Source organism: Dasypus novemcinctus, chromosome 19 (genome assembly GCF_030445035.2).
Source record: "Dasypus novemcinctus isolate mDasNov1 chromosome 19, mDasNov1.1.hap2, whole genome shotgun sequence".
NCBI lineage: Eukaryota > Metazoa > Chordata > Mammalia > Cingulata > Dasypodidae > Dasypus > Dasypus novemcinctus.
Window position 1 is genome coordinate 47,713,787 of NC_080691.1, and position 19,974 is coordinate 47,733,760.

General features: G+C 52.1%; 1 protein-coding gene across 1 annotated transcript in view; it reads left to right on the forward strand.

The window, feature by feature from the left end:
* Nucleotides 1-19,974, forward strand: part of BCR (BCR activator of RhoGEF and GTPase) — a 143,506-nt gene that overhangs the window by 70,175 nt on the left and 53,357 nt on the right. Inside the window, exons 2-4 of the mRNA XM_058281735.1 lie at nucleotides 6,429-6,598; nucleotides 14,475-14,579; nucleotides 16,041-16,226. Coding sequence (XP_058137718.1) covers nucleotides 6,429-6,598; nucleotides 14,475-14,579; nucleotides 16,041-16,226 — 461 coding nt within the window. The remainder of the gene's footprint in view (nucleotides 1-6,428; nucleotides 6,599-14,474; nucleotides 14,580-16,040; nucleotides 16,227-19,974) is intronic.

Here is a 19,974-nt window from a genome sequence, read left to right on the forward strand (position 1 = left end):
GTGATGAAGAATACACTGACTTTTTTAAGGGTCTTGGGGGTGGGGGTGGGGGGGAAGCAACCAAAGATCTTAAGAGAAAATGTGTGGATGCTTGTAATTCTGAGCTAATATAAGGGTCCAGAGCCAGGGGAGGAGAAGGGTTAGAGAGCAGAGTAACCAGGAAGTTGTTGAGTGAGGTGAGAGGCTGCCCTCGAACAGCCGAATAGGCATCTAGTGGGCCTTGATCTGTTATCTAGTTCACGTATCTGATTTTAAAGACAAGGGATCAGCGACCACATGCCTACAAGCTAGCCCAGGTAGATAGCAGTGGAGTGGGGGTTGGACCAGAGCTTCACTTCTATGGAATTCGTACCTACGGGTCTTTAAGCAGGCCTACCTGCCCCAGCTGAAGGACCCAGCCTCCTTACAGGTGTAGAGAAAAGATCCCTGAGCCCCAGGGACCATGATTCAGGTGCGCCATAAGGAAGGCCCTCCCTGACTGCTGACACCATCCAAGCAGGCATGGGCTGCCTTGGGAAGCAGCACCCACCATGGGCAGGTTCCAAGTAGACGCTACAGTTACAGAAGGGCCCATGATGTGGGTGTTGGGTAGACAAGATAGTCTCTCTCTTTATTTTTTGTTTTATTATATGTTCTTAGGCAGTACCAGAGATCGAACCCAGGGCCTCGTACATGGGAAGCAGGTGCTGAACCACTTGGGCTATAGCTGCTCCCCTATTTTAAAAAAAAGTCTGTGATTCCCTGGATGGAGGTGGAAGCTAAAGTCAGACCTGTCCTTTAGGGTGGGGGTGGGGTTAGGGTTCTGCATTAACAGGGTTTAATCTGTTTGAACGCTCCGCAGATGTCCTTCCAGAATGCTGGGAGATCGCTACTTTAGCACCCTGCGAACTCTTGGGAAGAAGAGGCAGAACAGCCTGCCTTGGCCTCTAACTGTGCTGCTAGAATCCAAAACCCAAAGGCCAGCGGAGAAAATAGTGTGTGAATACAGTGGTTCATTGTCCTTTTACCCAGACGAATAAGATCTTGGCACTTAGGGCCACCTTGATGTTCCCGTAGATTAAGGAGCCCCAGGGACCTCAGGATAGCATGCCCCCTTCACCAGCTCTTGGGGTTCCCCTTCCCCTGCTCCATCTGCTACTTTCAACCCACAACCAGCTTCTTGCTCGGAGTGCAAGTCAGCATTGGAACTCCCAGCCTGGCTGTGGCAGTCAGCACCCACATGGGTCAGGTAGCCGCCAGTGTGGTGCCAGACACAGCAGGTCTCAACCCTGGCCGCCTACTAGAATCCCCTGGGATGCCTAAAAAAAATTTTTTTAAATTTTTTTATTGAGGTAAAATTCATATAAATTAACCATTTTAATGAGTACAATTCAGTGGTATTAATACCATTTTGTGCAACTACCACCTCTCTCTAGTTCCAAACATTTTCATCACCCCAAAAGGAAACCCAGTATTGGCTAAGCAGCCACTCCCCATTTTACATCGTGTCCCTCTCCATCGTCCCCTCCCCAGCCCCTGGCCACCACTCACCACCTATCTGCTTTTTGTGTCTATGGATTCACCTATTCTGGGTATTTTGTGTAAGTGGAATCATACAACTTGTAGCCATTCGTGTCTGACTTACTCATATCTGCAAGGTTTGTCCATGTTGTGGCATGTATCAGAGCTTCATGCCTTGTTATGGCTGAATTCCATAGTATAAAGAGAGCACATTCTGTTTTTCCATTCATCTGTTGATGGACAGTTGGGTTGTTTCCACCTTTGAGCAATTGCAAATAGTGCTGCTGTGAGCATGTGTGTACATGTACTTGTTTGAGTCCCTGTTTTCAATTCAGTATATACTGAAAAGTGGGATTGATGAGTCATGTGGTAATTCTCTTTTCAACTCATTGAGGAACCACTGAGCTGTTTTTCACAGTGGCTCTAATATCCCCACATTCTTGCCACACTTAATTTTCCATCTTTTTAATAATAACTGTCCTAGTGGATACAAGGTAATATCTCATTGTGGTTTTAATTTGCATTTCCCTACTAGCTAATGACGTTGAGCATCTTTTCATGTGGTTTTGGCCATTTGTATATCTTATCTGAAGAAATGTCTACTCAATGCCCTTCCCCATTTTTAAGCTGAGTTGTTTATCTTTTGTTGTTGAGTTGTAAGAGTACTTTATGTCTTCTGAGTGCTAGACCTTTATATGGTTTGCAAATATTTTCTCCCATTCTGTAGATTGTCTTTTTGCATTCTGGATCATGTCCTTTGATGCACAAAAGTTTTTAAATTGGAAAAGTCCAATTTATTTTTTTCTTTTGTTGCTTGTGCTTTTGGTGTCATGAAGATTTACCCCTATGTTTTTTTCTAAGCAGTTTATGGTTTTGGCTCTTATATTTAGGTCATTGGTCCATTTTTTAGTTAATTTTTTTTATATGGTATTAGGTGAGGATCCAATTTCATTCTTTTGTGAATTTCCTGTTTCCCTGGCACTGATAGCTGAAGAGATTGTTCTTTCCCTATTGAATGGTCTTGGCCCCCTTGTTGAAATCAAATGACCATAATTGTATGGATTGATTTTTTAAAATTAAATATTTATTTTTTATTTATTTCTCTCCCCTTCCCCACCACACCCCCAGTTGTCTGCTGTCTGTGTCCATTCGCTGCGCACTCTTCCGTGTCCGCTTGTATTCCTGTCAGCGGCACCCAGAATTTGTGTCTCGTTTTTGTTGCATCATCTTGTGTCAGCTCTCCATGTGAGCGGCACCATTCCTGGGCAGGCTGTACCCCTTTCGCACTGGGCGGCTCTCCTTATGGGGTGCACTCCCTGCACGTGGGGCTCCCCTATGCGGGGGACACCCCTGCGTGGCAGGGCACTCCTTGAGTACATCAGCACTGCGTGTGGGCCAGCTCATCACACAGGTCAGGAGGCCCTGGGTTTGAACCTTGGACCTCCCATGTGATAGGCGGATGCCCTGTCTGTTGGGCCAAATCCGTTTCCCTGGGTTGATTTTTGAACTCTCAATTCTATTCCATTGGCTTCTGTGCCTCTCTGTATGCTACTACCACACTGCTTTGATTACTGTAGCTTTGTATTAAGTTTTAAAGTCTGAAAGTGAGTCCTCCAACTTTATTCTTTTTCAGGATGGTCTGGTTGTTCAGGACCCCTTGCAGTTCCATCTGATTTTGAGGATCAGCTTTTCTTTTTCTGGAATAAAGGCTGTTAGAATTTTGAATCCATAGATTACTTTGGATAGTATCGCCATCTTAACAATATCAAATCCTCCAGTTTATGGACACGGGATGTCTTTCCATTCATTTAAGTCATCTTTTCTTTCAGCAGTATTTTTTCATTTTCAGTATATAGGTCTTGGATATCCTTGGTTAAATTTATACCTAGATATTTTATTCTTTTAGATTCTGTGGTAAACCAGACTTGTTTCCTTAATCTCCTGTTCTTCCCTGGAAAACTTCCACAATGACCAGGGCTCAGGTTATCCCCAGAGATTTTAATTCAGTTGATTTGTACTCGGTCCAGCTACACTATGTTTTCTAGGCTCCCCAGGTGATGCTGACATGCAACTGGGGCTGGGAATGCCTGTCAGAGACCACCATGTCCTATTGAACACAGAGGTGAGAAGCTGGGAAAGAAGGCACACATCAGAGGCAGGCTTTGGTGTCCCATTAACCAGGTTGCAGGTGACAGTCTTAGCCATCTGGTGGGCATCCTGCAGGGAGGTAGAGGAGTTGCTCACAGTGTGTTCGTGGCAGGGCTGAGAATGCAGTGAGCCCGGGCGTGGTGGAGAACCCTGGTCCCTCTAGCCATGGGAACTCCTTGGGCCACCCATGGGGAAAGAACTGAAAATGGTACCTGTGATAGTCATGGTTCTCCAGAGGAAACAGAACCAACAGAATATAATTACATACACATATGGATTGATGGGTCAATGGATGGTGTTAGTTAGCCAAAGAGGTACTGATGTAAAATACCAGAAATTGGTTGGTTTTTATAAAGGGTATTTATTTGGGGTAGGAGCTTACAGATACCAGGCCATAAAGTGTAAGTTACTTCCCTCACCAAAGTCTATTTTCACATGTTGGAGTAAGACGGCTGCTGACATCTTTGAGGGTTCAGGCTTCCTGGGTTCCTCTGGGTTCAGCTCCTCTGTTCTCTTCACAAGGTCAGCTGTAGACTCTGAGGCGCTCTAGGCTTTGCCTCTCTCCACAAGGTTAACTGTAGACTATGAGGTGAACGGCTCTGTCTCTTTCCCTGGGGCTCCAGCTTAAGTCTTCAGCATCATACATCAACATCAAAACTCCAATATTAAGAACCCTCAACTCTGTCCTTTGCCATGCTTTTTATCTGTGAGTCCCCACCTACCAAGTGGTGGGGACTCAACGCCCTAATGATGTGGCCCAATCAAAGCCCTAATCTTAACTTAATCATGCCCAGGTACAGACCAGATTACAAATATAATCCAATATCTGTTTTGGAATTCATAACCATATCAAACTGCTACAGATCAATAGATAGATATAGGTGGATAGATAGATGGTAGATGGCTAGATGAATAGATAGATGGGTGGAGAGATGGATGGATGGATAGGTGGATGGTTGGATGGATGTTAGATAGATAGGTAGATAGAGATGGATAGATAGGTGAGTGGATGGATTGAAAGACAGAGACTTTTTTTAACAAACTGACTCACACAGTTGTGGAGGCTAGCAAGTCCAAAATCTGTAGGTTGGGTCAGCAGCCGAAAATTCCATTAAGAGTGATGTTGAAATCTTGAGTCCAAAATCCACTGGGGAGACCCATGGGCTGGAAACTCAGACAAGGGTCAATGTTGATGTCCTGAGACAGAATTGTTTTCTTTGTCTGGAAAAGGCAGTGTGTGCTCTTAGGCTTCCAGCTGATTGAATGAGGCCCACCCAAATGAGGGAGGGATATCTCCTTTACATCATGTCAACTTCCCTTAGAGGCTAATACCATCTACAGAAATCCACCACAGCAGCATCTCAGCATTTGACTAAACACTTGGGCAATAGAGCCTAGCCAAGCTGACACATGAACTTAACCATCAAGATGAAATTGCCGGATGGGCTCTGAGAGCCTCCGGGCAGCCCTGTGCCCACCTGGCCTGGGTGGCTGGTGGGGGCACCAGCACACAGAACTCAGGGTGAGTGTGTTGGTGGTGGAAGTTGTAACAGACCAGGGCTTGGGGGATGAAACTGGCCTGTGGCAATGGGGCATGACCGCTTTGCAGGTGAGCCCTGGGGAAAGTGACGTAGTCAAACCAGGATGAGCACGCAGAAATCCCCTGGGCCCTAGCAGGACAGCAGCTGATGCCTGCAGTGAGGGCTTCATTGTGTTAGAACAACTCAAATTGCAACAAGGTCACAGAGAAACTAGAATAGCCAAAGGCTTGGAAAACCTGGAGAGGAAGAAAGATGGTTTCCAGGGGCCTTTTAGGATGAAGATTGTTTCCCTGTAATGAGATGGTCCCAAAGAGCAGAAAGCAAAGCAGTGGGGCTTCCTGGGGAGTCTCTGGTAGGATGAACCCACTCTGTCTTTGCGCTGTCACCTCCTCCTTTGGAATGGGGCATTTTGATTGGGGTCAAGGCAGACGACTTTTTAAAGTTCTCTTAAACTTTTTATGTTGCAGTAACTGCATACCCACAGGACAGTTGCAAAGATAATACAAAACCAATACAGAGAACCCATACTCCGCAGTCAGATACCCAGATCCACCGATTTTAACATTTTTCTCTTACCATCGCTTGTCTTTTCGTTCGTCCATCCATCTATCCACCCACTCATCCATCAGATTTCTGAACACTTCAAAGAAGGCTGTGTACATCACGCTCCTTGAACACGTACTATACTTCCACGAACATTTCCCCGAGAACAAAGACGTTCATTTACGTAACTGCGGTGTGGGATTTTGACGTCCCAGCTGGGAAGGTTGCAAGCTTCGGGCCTCTGTGCTGGAGGTGGGCTGTGAGTCAGGTGGGAGGAAGGCTGCCGCATCTGGTCCCTGGGGCCTGTTCCTGGTTGGGTCTGATCCCCACAGACAAGGTGTGCGGGGACCGTCCCTGGCAGCTCAGTGCTCGCATGTGGAGTCCACCTTGCTGTGATGGCTAAGGCCCCGCTCCTGAGAGGAGACAGACATACGCCAGGTGGCATCTAACAGCGCCTCCCTTGTTAGGGACGTGAGCTGCTGTTTCATCCATTCTGCACGTTTCTGGTCTCTGGGCAGGTGGAGGAGGTGGTCATTTGCAGCGGTGACCTGGTAAACTCAAGGTCCTGGCTAGCATCCCGTGGGGGATGAGGACGGTGCAGCCCGGGTGCGTGGACCAACAGGACATGGGTGCTTGGGCAGACGGCCCTCTGGCCCCCTCCTTGCCATTAACAGGTTACTTCTTTGCTTTGTGCAGATGCCTCCTTTGGAACGCTGCCTGGTGGCTACAGCTGCACCACCGACCGGGCCGACGAGCAGGGTCGGCACCAGGATGGGCTCCCCTACATCGATGACTCGCCCTCTTCCTCCCCTCAGCTTGGCAGCAAGGGCCGGGGCGGCCGAGATGCGCTGGAGTCCACCAAGGGGGTGAGTCCTTCTGTGTACCTACCTCCCAAGACGGGACGGGACGGGATGGGCTCTGGTTAGCTGCCGGCACCCCCGAGGCCCTTGAAATGCAGTCACTGGACCGGGAGGCATGTAGCAAGCAGGTGGAGGGGCCGCCAGGGGTTTGGAACTCCCCAAAACATCCCTACAGCCATCCGACACACAGAGGCTTCCTGCTGGGTGCACCGAGCAGGGAGATTCATGGAGCACTTTGTAACTGAACGTGGAGGGCTCAGGCAGCACATGTGGCCTTGAGGCCCAGAATACCCGAATGCCCCCTTTAAAGCCAGCAGGAGCTGCCAGAGGTGCCGAGCTGGGGTGGTGTTCCGGGGGCTCCCCTTTTACCAAAAGGAGGTAACCCCCATGAGTCTCACATGACCCTCATCCATGGTCCTGTGGAATTGGCGTCATTACCACCTCCACTTTACAAATGTGGAGACTGAAGTCCCGAGAAGTGGCTTTCCCGAGGGCACGTGGCTGGGGTTGCCCCCCTCACATTGGAGCATAACCTGGGGTTGTCACAGCTGCTTCCTACCGAGGAGGGTCCTAGGCGGGCCTCACGCCTGGCTAGGGCTGCCCTTGGTGGGCCCCCGGCAGGGGGGTGGGTATCCATGGGGTCTGTAGGGCCCCTCAGGCCCACCCCTTGACTGCTCGGGTTTCTCACTCTGTGGGCATCCAGACAGCCCCGAAGGAGACCCTGCCACAGGGTGGGTCGGTGCATTCTGCCTTTTTGGTCCCTTCGTCCCGATTGCAAACACCTGTAGGCAGAGTCCAGCTGGGCCTTCCCCTTCTGCTTAGCTCGTTTCTGTGTCGTTCCACCCTGGGTTTTAACTGAGAGAGAGAACAAAAGTAAAAATGCAGACCTTACAGCACAAAGAGTGAACTCGAAAATCAACTAGGGACTCTCACTAATATAAATATAATAATACTGATTCATCAATAGTAACAAAGTACCACACTAAAGCAAAATGCCAATAAGTGAAAACTGTGCATGTGTGTTGAGGGGTTTATAGGTATGGGAACTCTGTACTTCCTGTATGATTTCTCTGTCAGCAACTACTCTAATTAAAAAGAGAGGGGGGAAGCGGACTTGGCTCAACGGGTAGAACGTCCGCCTACCACATGGGAGGTCCGTGGTTCAAACCCAGAGCCTCCTTGACCCGTGTGGAGCTGACCCACGTGCAGTGCCAATGCGCGCAAGAAGTGCTGTGCCACGCAGGGGTGTCCCCCGCATAGGGGAACCCCACGCGTAAGGAGTGCACCCCATATGGAGAACCGCCCAGCACAAAAAAGTGCAGCCTGCCCAGGAATGGCACCGCACACACGGAGAACTGACACAGCAAGATGACGCAACAAAGAGACACAGATTCCCCATGCCGCTGACAAGAATAGAAGCAGTCACAGAAGAACACACAGCGAATGGACACAGAGAGCAGACAACTGGGGCGGGGGATGGGAGAGAAATAAATAAAATAAATAATCTTTTAAAAAAAGAGGGGGTGGGAACAGCTGTAGTCAGTGGTTGAGTACCTGCCTCCCATGTACAAAGTCCCAGATTCAATCCCTGGTACCTACTTAAAAAAAGAGAGAATTGGGAAACGGACTTGGCCCAGTGGTTAGGGTGTCCGTCTACCATATGGGAGGTCCACGATTCAAACCCCGGGCCTCCTTGACCCGTGTGGAGCTGGCCCGTGCGCAGTGCTGATGCGCGCAAAGAGTGCCGCGCCACGCAGGGGTGTCCCCCGCGTAGGGGAGCCCCAAGCGCAAGGAGTGCACCCGTAAGGAGAGCCGCCCAGCGCGAAAGAAAAGTGCAGCCTGCCCAAGAATGGCGCCGCTCACACTTCCCGTGCCGCTGACGACAACAGAAGCGGACAAAGAAACAAGACGCAACAAACAGACACAGAGAACAGACAACCGGGGGAGGAGGGGAAATTAAATAAATAAATCTTTAAAAAAAAAAAAAAGAGAATGGAGCAGGTACCAGGTATAACTCAGTGGTTGAGCACCTGCTTCGTGTGTACAAGGTCCTGGGTTCGATCCCCAGAACCTCCTAAAAGAAAAAAAAAGCAAGCGAGAGAGAGAAACAAGCAAGAGAAAGCTATGCTTGCCCCCATTTCTGCAAGAAAGATCCGCAGTTACTTCTTTCTCAGGGCCGGCTCTAAACACAGAAACACTCCTTATTTGCGCCTGGTGATTTCGGGAAGAGCTCAGGGTTGGGAGAGCTCCCGGCGGAAACATTCCTGAGGGCGAGGAAAGTGGTGTGTGTTGCATTCCTACAGCGCGCGGGCCCCTGCTTGCTGCTTCTCGTCCTGATGTCCAGTTACCCCGTTTTCCAGATTAGGAAACTGAGGTTCAGAAAGGTGAGGAACCCGCTCGAGGCCCCCAGGCTGCGATCTCGGAAAGCTTTCTGATGCTTATGCTCTTTCCCTCCCGCCACCCCCCCCACCCCCCCCACCCTGGCCTTGCCCAATCCATCTCCTGGCTTCCTCCTTCTCGAGAAAGAGATCAGGTGAGAGAAAGAGATCAGGTGACGGGCTGGCCTTGAGTGCTGAATTCGGGATGGGTCGAACCTGTCCACAGCGTCCCGGGGGCTTTCTTCACCGGCAAGTCCTTGCTTTGTGGCCCCACGCGGAAGCCGATCCTCCCTCTCCCGGCTCTAGGGCCCTGTTGGGCTCTTCTTCTTCCCACCCCCGCCTTCAGACCGTCACCTGCAGGACCTTGAATGAGCATTCTCACCATTCAGCACCCGTTTCAGTGGGGCCTCATCTCCAACGGTACCTCCCCAGGTCCTGGTCTGCACCTTCCCCTGCCTCCCCACCCCTTTGGCCCCCACGGGAACCCCCAGACATTTCTCCCATTATGTCCACGGCAAGTGGCCGCACGTGTCGGCTTGCCAAGGTGTCTCCAAGACCTGACTCTCCACCTGGCCAGATGGGGTGTCAGGAGGTGTTTGGGCGAGACGGAACTGTGATTTGAGAGGGCCGCGGCATTTTGTCTCGCGGCCTTTGTCGTGACCGTCTGCCTTCTGGGTGAGTGCCCTTCGCTGCCTGGGATGAGGGCACAGCCTGACCGTTTTAGTTCTGCCTTAGCCGCTGTCACCTATACCACACAGTGGGGTGGTTTAAAAACAGGAATTTACTGACTCGTGGTTTCAGAGGCCAGAAGGCCACACGAAGGCACTGACAGGTCCGGGTTTCGTGGGATGCCTTGTCTTTCCCGTCAGGTGGTGATGGCCCCTCCTTTCTCCCCTGGGTTCCCGCGGGGTTCCCGCGGACTTCCAGCTTTCCCCCTGTGACCGTCTCTCACTCCGGTGTCTGGTTCCTTTCTCTTTTAAAGGCTTCCAGTAATCCAGATTACCCGACCCCACTCATTCAGTTGGGCCACACCTTAATTTACAGTAACACCTTCAAGGGGTCCTATTTACCATGGGTTCACAGCCACGGGAATGCAGATTAAGGTGTAGAACGTGTAAAGATTGGGGTATGTGTTTCGTCTGACCGCGCTAAGCTCTGACTTTCACTGCCAGCCGTGTGGTTGGACTTCTTCTTTTGGGTCTTTGACTTGAAGATATCACGGCTCCTGCTTCCTGGCGCTCACAGCGAAGGGAGCTTGGTCTTGAGGGCCAGGGGTATTATCTCCTGGAGAAGGCAGAATCCCTGTTCCCCCAGGTTTTCCTAAGCCCAGATCACTTTTTGTTTTCTTTTTTAGGAGGTAGCTGCTCAAACCACTGAGCTACAGCCACTCACCAGTGAGAGATGATTTTTCCATTGGGTTGTTTTTATTTGTTCTGGGGAGGTACTGGGCATTGAGCCTGGGATCTCGACATGAGAAGCAGGCGCTCAACTGCTTGAGGCCCCCCCTCCCCCCCGTTCATTTTGGTCCGTTCTTTGTTGCTTGTTTCCTTGTCTCGAGCCGGGTGTTGTGCTCACTGCTCTTTCCCCTGGCCCCCTCCCTTGCCCACTCCTCTGTCCTCCCTGCCCTGCCCTTAGTAGGAGCTTTTCCTTCTTTGCTGCTTCTTTCTGCTCCAGTTGCCCTTTCTGTCCCGGCTCCCTCCCCAGCTGGTTCCCCACGCCTGGAGGCTCTGGCTCTTCCTCCCAAGGCTGGCACGTGTGCCATGTAGGGATATAAATAACCCTCGCCCGAACCCTGCCCTTTCCTTCTTCTGTGCTCCTTCCCGCCCGGCCCCTCTGCTGCGAGTTAAGAGTCGGCTGGCTGCCGGCCGTCCCTCTACCCCCAGCACCCAATGGCTGGTTCCACGGAGGATTCCTCCTGGACCTCCCCTCCGCCCAGCGCATTCCACCCGCTAGACTAGACGCTCCCTGGAACCAGCCGCGCCCTTTGGAATGGGGAGAACAGGTCTCAGCGGCGCCATCCTGCCTGAGCTGTTTTCCTCCTGGCTTTCCAGGCCGTGCGGGTTGGAAGGAGGCATGGCGCTCTCACCCATGCACGTGCGGGCACTGGTCCCTCCGGCTGGGTGGGGCCGTCCCCGGGCCCCACCAGCCCCCTCCTGGACTCAGAATAGCCAGAGCATTGTTTTCTTTCTTGCTTTTTAAAAAAGTGTGCCAAAGGAGAAATTACAGTGATTGTGCAAAGACCGTAATTTTTTTCACGTAAGTCAAAGCATCTATTCCATGTGGCTTACAAATATGCGTAAAGCTTCCATATGGGAACTAGATTTTTCTGATACCCCAACAACTGAAAGAATCAGGCACCAAAGAACCTCCTGAAAGGTTTGCCAGATCCTGACAGATCTCACCAAGCTCCTAATTCCAGTTTTAATGTCTATACAGTTTATTTTGCAGTATACACCGTCATCTCATATTAGAGCTGTATGGACATTTCTGCTAAAAGGACATGGAGTTCAGTGTGTGATTGTATTATGTGTACGATGCTGACATGTAAATGTGTATATTGATGAGTGTCGGTCTAATTCAGTTTGTCTCCAGTTTGCAAATCCTACTGGATGTTCAGCTGTCCTTCAAAACTGAAGCAGGGCCGGGGTGGAGGCGCAGCAGGGCTGGGTAGGTGACTGCCCCTTCCAGGGGTCCCTGCCCAATCCCTTCACCTTCGTCCCCCACCTGGGTGCAAGCAGCATCTGTCAGTGAGGGCTTCTATTGCCGTGGCTGCAATGGGCTGTAGGAGGCGTCCTGGGTGGCTCCGCTTGTGCACCTTGCACGGTGGATTTGCTGAACCCAAGAGCTGTTGCAGGCAGGGGAGCATAGTTGGAACTGGCAGCCCCAGGTGGCTGGGGAGTGCCCAGCTCACAGTCGAGGGCACCAAGACCCCGACGGAGACCACAGAACTTTGTGAAGCTGTGGCCAAAGCGCGGACCCAGCCAACTCTCCCAGATCCACTCATGGCTTTGTTTCTGCAATGGATCTTAATCATGCATCTCTGCATTCCAGCTGCCGTGCGAGGCGCCACATGGCCCTGCCCTGGAGGCTGCTGCCTCGGGGCTGGCTGCACAGCCCATGGGGCCACATGGCATATCCCTGGAGTGTCTCATAGCCACCGTCTTGATGGCTGTGCCCCTACGCATGTGTGTGCACACTCAAACACATGCATATCCACATACCTGTGTTCACATGCATGTACTTTCTCACATGCACTCACACTCACACGCATACTTCACATACATATACGCACAAGCACACATGTCCGCACATACATGCGTACGTGTGCGTGCACACTCATTGTCACACTCATCCATGCACTCTTTCACACGTGTGTGGGCACATTCTCACGTACCCACTCACACATGCACACACACTCTCACCCACTCCCTCACACACACTCACACTTGCATGCACATGTACACACACTTGAAAGATTCCCAGTGCAAAACAGTGGTCCATGAAAGGTTTTTTTTTTCCCCTCTCCCTTTCCCTGCCCACCAGCCCCCCCCAGTTGTCTGCTCTCTGTGTCCATTCACTGTGTGTTCTTCTGTGTCCGCTTGTATTCTTGTCAGCAGCACCCGGAATCTGTGTCTCTTTTTGTTGCGTCATCTTGTTCTGTCAGCTCTCTGTGTGGGTGGCACCATTCCTAGGCAAGGTGCACTTTTTTTCACATGGGGCGGCTCTCCTTACAGGGTGCACTCCTTGCACGTGGGGCTCCCCTATGTGGGGGACACCCCTGCGTGGCATGGCACTCCTTGCGCATATCAGCATTGCGCATCGTCAGCTCATCACACGGGTCAGGAGGCCCTGGCTTTGAACCCTGGACCTCCCATGTGGTAGGCGGATGCCCTATCTGTTGGGCCAAATCCACTTCCCTCACGAAAGGCTTTTTGGATGGGGGAGCAACTGACGGAGTGAGGACGTGGTACAAACCCCAGGAACCCCAAAAGGAGAAGCACCTGGGGGGGGGTTGTCTGTCTCTGCTGCCCCGTACCCTGATGTCTATGCCATGAGAGCCCCCCTATCCCCACCAGGCAGGAGAAGTGGAAGGGATGGCAGAGTGAGGCAAGGAACCCAAGGGGCCACACGTGTCCCTGACCCCAGACTCCGCAGACTCCGTGAGGCCCGAGCTGGCCTTGGTCAGGCCCCTCCCCATCACCCTGCCTTCCTCGTGCAGGGGCAGCTCTGCCCATGGGGGACCTGCTCATGTCTGGAGACATTTTGGTTGTCACATCTGAGCGGGAGGCTACTGCTGGCATCAGCTCAGTGCCCTGCAATGCACGGGACGACCCCCATCCCCAAAGAATTGCCCAAATATCAAGTGTCAGAGGCGCTGAGACTGCTTTAGAGTCAATGATTTTGCTAGAGTGGTTCGGAAAATCGAGTTACCGGCAGTGCCCCCACTCCAGCTCCAGATGTGCCCCCACTCTAGCTCCCGTGGCCTCACCATGGGCTTGTCTGGCATTTGCCTGCGGGCTGGGAAAGTGAGGGAAGAAGAGGGTGGGGCTGCCAGTCACCCTCCCTGGAAGCCAGGCTGCTCCACACACCCGCCCCACCCTCTGATTCCAGGTTAGCGCAGGGCAGGGCTGAGGGAGAGCAGCTCAGCCCGGTGCACAGCTGATGCGCAGGCTTGCCCTGCTTTGCCAGTGGCTGGGGAGCAGGTGGAGATGGTGACCAGGACGGGCAATGGCGGTTCTCGTTGCCTTTGGTGTCCTGAGCTCAGTTGGAATTGGAACACCTGGTCTCCAGGTGTAGGGGCTCCGTTCCCACTCTGACATCCAGCAGTTCGAGGCACGGGCAGCAGAGTCCACCACGACTTTTAGCCGGGGTTTTGAAGGGGAAAAGGGGGCCTTGAACTGATCGGCCCCCGAGAGGGTCCCCGCAAGCCAAGCCCACATAGTCGCAGAGTCCAGTGAAGATCGTGAGCCAGGGAGCCAGTTTCCTCCTGGGTAGGCTCTCGCAGCCGGAGATCCTGCTCCCCGAGGCTGGGAGGGCCCTGCAGGGGGAGGCGGTGCTGCCGGGGTCGAAGCCCTGTGTCAGTCCAAAGGTCAACAGCAGCCAAAGAGCCACTGCAGGTGACGCAGGCAGCAGGGCGAGGCAGGGGTGACGGCAGGTTGTCACAGCCGGGCAGTGGGCCCCCACGCCCCTCGACTCCTCCTCTTCCAGGCTGCCCTCCCGGCTTCCCCGCCTCCTCCTGGGCTCTGTGGCGCAGCCACTCCCTGGTCACCGGTAGAGGTGTGGACGGAGGCCAGGCCCCCTCCGGTTCAGCACCCAGCTTCTCACGTCCCTTCTCCCAGGGTGCCGAGAGCCCGGTGGCCCTCGGCTCTGCCGGATGACCCTCCAGCCGAGTAAGTGTCGGAAGCCCGTTGGGAGTTCTTCCAGGATGTCCCTCCCCTCCGAGCCACCTCCCCCTGGCCCCAAGCTGATTTCCTGGGTCTGATTTCCCTCTCTTTCTCCCGCAGAGTGAGCTGGACTTGGAAAAGGGCTTGGAGATGAGAAAATGGGTCCTGTCTGGAATCCTGGCCAGCGAGGAAACTTACCTGAGCCACCTGGAGGCGCTGCTGCTGGTGAGGAGGGCGCAGGGGCTGGGCAGAGTGTGCGGGCATGCAGCCTGGGCTGGTGGGTCCAAGCTGCCCTCCGTCAGGGGAGCGGTGGGCAGTGGAGACCCACGCAGCTGCCAAATCCAGCTGCTTTTAAGTTTTACCTTTGATGGGATTTGAAAAAAGAAAAAACTATCGTTGTGACTTGGATATATAATATAAAACGGGCCATTCTGACCATTTTTAATTCAGGCCCATTGATGACATTCCCAGTGTTGTGCTGACATCACCACCAGTCCATTACCCCAACTTCTTCATCACCCCAAATAGCAACTCTGTCTGCATTAGGCAACAGCTCCCCATTACCCCTCCACCCAACCCATAATAACAGTTGATCTGCTTTCTGTCTCTATGACTTTCCCTGTAAGGGGAGTCATACAATATTTGTTCTTTTGTGACTGGCTGATTTCATCTAGCATGTTTTCAAGGTTCATCCATATAGTATCATGTATTGGAATTCCTTTTTTTTTTTTCACATGGAAAAATATGAGATTCCCATATGCCCCACTCCCCACACTCTCCCTCCTTCCACATCAACAACGTCTTTCATTAGTGTGGTACATTCATTGCATTTGATGAATACATTCTGGAGCATTGCCACTAAGCGTGGATTATAGTTTACATTGCATTTTACAGTCTCTGCCGGTCCATTCATTGGGTTATGGCAAAATATATAGTCCTTTGTCTGTCCCTGCAGTATCATTCAGGACAATTCCCAAGTCCTGAAAATGCCCCCATATCACACCTTTTCTTCCCTCTCCCTGCCTTCAGCAACTGCTGTGGCCACTGTCTCCACATCAATGACACAATTTCTTCCATTGCTAGAGTCACAATAATTCTATAGTAGAATACCAGTAAGTCCACTCTAATCCATATTTTATTTCTCCATCCAGAGGACCCTGGGATGGTGATGCCCCCTCCACCTCTAAATTGAGGGGGGCTTAGATTCCACATGACTGATGGATGGGATTCTCCTGCTTGCTGTTGTAGACTTTCTTGGTTCCTTGGTCAGAATTCCTTTTTTTATGGCTGAATAATATTCCATTATATGACAAGACCACATTTTGTTTATCCAGCCATCTTTTGAGGGACACTTAACGATGTTTCCTTGTTTTGGCTTTTGTGATTAATGCTACTGTGAGCATGTATATACAAACATCTGCTCAAGTCCCCGCTGTCAGTTCTTTTTATCTTAGTGGGATTTTAAAATTAAAGCATGTTTGTCACATAACCATGCTTACCTATGGCTATGCCATACACCTGATAATGGTGAGCTGTCTTACCTGTCCCTCCCACCTGGGTCCCCTGTGTTCTTTCACTTGGGCTTTCTCACCTGTTCCCTTCACTGTCCCCCTCACCTGGGCTCTCTCACCTGGGCCCCTCACCTGACCCCTCACCTGGTCTCTGTCACCTGGGCCCCTCTTCCAGCCCATGAAGCCTTTGAAAGCCGCAGCCACCACCTCCCAGCCAGTGCTGACGAATCAGCAGATCGAGACCATCTTCTTCAAAGTGCCTGAGCTCTACGAGATCCACAAGGAGTTCTACGATGGGCTCCTCCCCCGTGTGCAGCAGTGGGGCCACCAGCAGAGGGTGGGCGACCTCTTCCAGAAGCTGGTGAGGGCCTTGGGCTGGTGCTGGGGGCTTGGGTGTGGGGAGTGGCTGGGCGGGGCTGCTGGGTTCGGCAGCCAGAGTCGGGTGTGCCTCGATGCCTCAGAGCTCGAAGGGCAGGGGCCAGGAGCAAGAGAGGCGGGAGCGAGTCAGAGGCACGTTTCACCCAGCCCCTGACCAGTGGGCGGCTTCTTTCCCAGTGCCCTTCTCCACGCCGTTTTTCTAAAGTTTCCAGTTCCAGACTTGAGGCCAAGAAGATGCTGCTGCTTAGGAGAGCAGGAGTCGGGCATGGGCAGAGGAGACCAAGGGGTTGGGCAGGGTCTGGAGGGGCACACACAGGTGGAAACAAAGAGGGGTTTTATTGTACTGTGTTCCGTTTGGGTGGTTGTCTGAATTAGAGGCTCTCAGGTCACTGGGAGAGTTAAAAAATGGTGTGGGGAGGAGAGACTCGGGCCATAAAAATCAAAGTAGGGGAATGGATATAGCTCGGTGGTTGAGCACCTCCTTCCCATGTACAAGGTCCTGGGTTCAATCCCTGGTACCTCCTAAAAAAAAAAATCAAAGTAATTGGGAAATTATCCTCAGGAACCAAAGGAAGGTCAAAGTTAATGCGAGATACTTTCACGGCGACGTCCTCTTGCCTTGTAGAAACCAGGGCTTGAAAAACGCAGGAATGGGTTGGTTTATAGCAGGACCATGGACCAGCCCAGGCTACGGGGGAGAAGCGGGAGGCATGTGTTTGGGGGCCAGGGAGTTGGCGCATGCCACCGTCTCACCTGATCTAAGGCAGGCCCCGCCATGCAGGTGCCGGCGTCACTACTTTGCAGGTGAAGAGGCCGAGAAAGGCCAAGTATTATGCATGGGACTTTTTTTTTTAAGGTTACTGTTTTTAAGTGCTTTCATTGTTTTGTACTTTCTAAAGATGACATCCAAATATATATATACCTTTCGGGGCTGGTTTTTTGCATTGAGTGTTTTACTGCAAAGCATCATCCATATTGTTCCATGATACATTTTCACTTATTTGGGGCGCTGAGTAATAAATCATCTGTCAGGCGGCTCTACCACAATCTCTTGAAAACATACACTATACAGCGGGCATTCAGGCTGTTCCTGAGATCTGGGACTTTTTTTTTTTTTTTTTTTTTTAAGATTTATTTATTTAATTCCCCCCCTCCCCCCATTGTCTGTTCTCTGTGTCTATTTGCTGCATCTTGTTTCTTTGTCCACTTCTGTTGTCGTCAGCGGCACGGGAAGTGTGGGCTGTGCCATTCTTGGGCAGGCTGCACTTTCTTTCGCGCTGGGCGGCTCTCCTTATGGGCGCACTCCTTGCGCGTGGGGCTCCCCTACGCGGGGGACACCCCTAGGTGGCACGGCACTCCTTGCGCGCATCAGCACTGCGCGTGGGCCAGCTCCACACGGGTCAAGGAGGCCCGGGGCTTGAACCGCGGGCCTCCCATGTAGTAGACGGACGCCCTAACCACTGGGCCAAGTCCGTTTCCCTGGGACTTTTTTTTTTAGGAAGTACCAGGGATTGAACCTGGGACCTCATATATGCAAAGCCAGTGCTCAACCACTGAGCTACACCTGCTCCTGTCTGGGACCTTTTTTTTTTTTTTTTTAAGTTTTATTTTATTTATTTCTCTCCCTGTCCCCCCCATTGTCTGCTCTCTGTATCTGTCTGGGACTTTTTAACCCTAGTTTGTCTTTCTCCAAGAAGGGTGCTTTTCCTCTGCCTCTGGCTTTCAGGTGCCATAAAACCAGAAGGGACAGGGGGCAGTGGGTGGCAGATGAGGATTCTGAAAGGTCCCAAGGGGCCAACGTTGACCACGAATCCGTTCAGCACAGGCAACCGTAGGATCCAGTTGAGGTCCCAGGGGACGGTGGCAGGCACAGGCCGGGTCGGGCCTGCCAATAATGCAGGTCACAGGGCCTCTCTGGACGTTTGCTGGCCCCAGGAGCCAAGAAGGGCCAAGGATGCTGCTTTTTAAACAAAATCCACAGGGCTCCATAAGCTCTAGCATTCAGATGTGGGGGGTCACTCATCTTCTAACTGGGACAGTTGTTGCCTTCAAGTGCCACATTGAACCCAGGCGCGCATAACCTAGAACTTGTCCAAGAGGAAGAAGAAAAAAAAAACAGCTACAGGACCTGAGGATGAAGAAGAAAAGTTGGCAGGTGTGGTGGGCTGGGGCTGCTGGGTCGGTGTTTCTAACGCAGGAGGTTCTGTGTTACCTGAAAGCAGCCGCCTCTCCTTTGCGGGTCTAAGTGGATAGCCACTCTTCTGCTTTAGGCGGAGGTTGCAGGGGAAGGGTCTGGGTATAAGGGCCCTGCAGCTGTCAGAGCTGCACAGCCAAGAGGCAGCACTGCGAACGCCTTGTTCTGGAAGTATCTTTCAGAGGCGGGAGCTGGGCAAGCCAGTGTGGCGGGGTTCCACCTCTGAGATCCCCTTCCTTCTGGTTCCAAGATTTACCTGGGCCTCCTGCACACCTGGAGCCTCCTCCGTAGCCAAGGAAAGAAGCCCACCCAGGGTTCGTGGAGATGCGAGGCTGCGTCCCCGCTGAGGATGATTTTCCTTGTGTGATGGGTCCACTGGTTTGAACCCAGTGGGTTGGATTCAGCCTTGGGCCTTCCTGGGCTGGTCCTGGAAAGCTCTGTCCCTGCTGGGCCGCCCAGCTGAGCTGGCGCTGCCTCCCAGCCCCGGCCTTGGCTGCTGCTTGGGACACAGCGTTCTGCTCCAAGGTGTGGCTTTCCTGTCTGCGGCCCCCTCCCAACGCTGCCCAAAGCTGCAGATGCATCAAATGCCTGTTATTTTTTCAGCTCCTTGGCACCGGGAGCCCTTTTCCAACAGCCAGAGAGCACGAGAGGTGGGGGTGCCCCGGCCTTTGGAGCCCCCGTGTCTCTCCCTGCGTAATGGATCCGCAGGCCGAAACCCAGTCAACATGCCTCAGCCTGGAACCTTCCTGCGAACTGGAGAAGGGCGTTGTTGGAAAGAAACCAGAGCCAGTACTGTCTTTCCCCAAATGATATTCTGAAATCGCTCAGAAACTTTTTTTTAAGTTTGTAAAGTTTCCTCTGGTGCCCTTGAGCTTCCTTCACAGGTCAGATGTTGAAACAGGAAGACGGGAAAAGGGCGAATTGGGCCACAGCTGGAAGCGACTGCTCAGGAACTGCATGCTGAGTGCCGGGGATTTCCCCAAGGACAGATGGACACCATCCCTGCCCTCTCCCCTAGAGACTGGCACAGCAGGGGTCAGCCAGCCTCAGGATCCCCAGCTTTGTGCTTCCGCCCGTCCTGGGCTGAGTAGATTCATGAACCCTGCCCAGCAGTTCCTAAAGCCTGACCCAAACCATGCCTGTACCCCTTCCGGTGGGGACTCACTGGTTAATGGCATCTTCTCAGGATTTGGGGTTCTGGCTGAAATGGTATCAGCACACTTGTTTGCTTTTTTAATCATTTTAAACTTTCAGAAGAGTTGCACGGACAGGACAAAGAACTCCCGCGTGCCCTTCACCCACATATACCTAGTATAATGCTTTGCCACATTTTCCTTATCTCTTTTTCTCTCTTATACACATGTATGTGTGCGCTCACGTGGTTTTTTTTTTTTACTCCCCCCCCTTGCGGCTTGCTTGCTGTCTGCTCTCTGTGTCTATTCGCTGTGCGCTCTTCCGTGTGTTTTTTTTACTTGTCTCCTTTTTTTGTTGCATCACCTTGCTGAGTCAGCTCTCCATGGAGCTTGCGGGCCAGGTG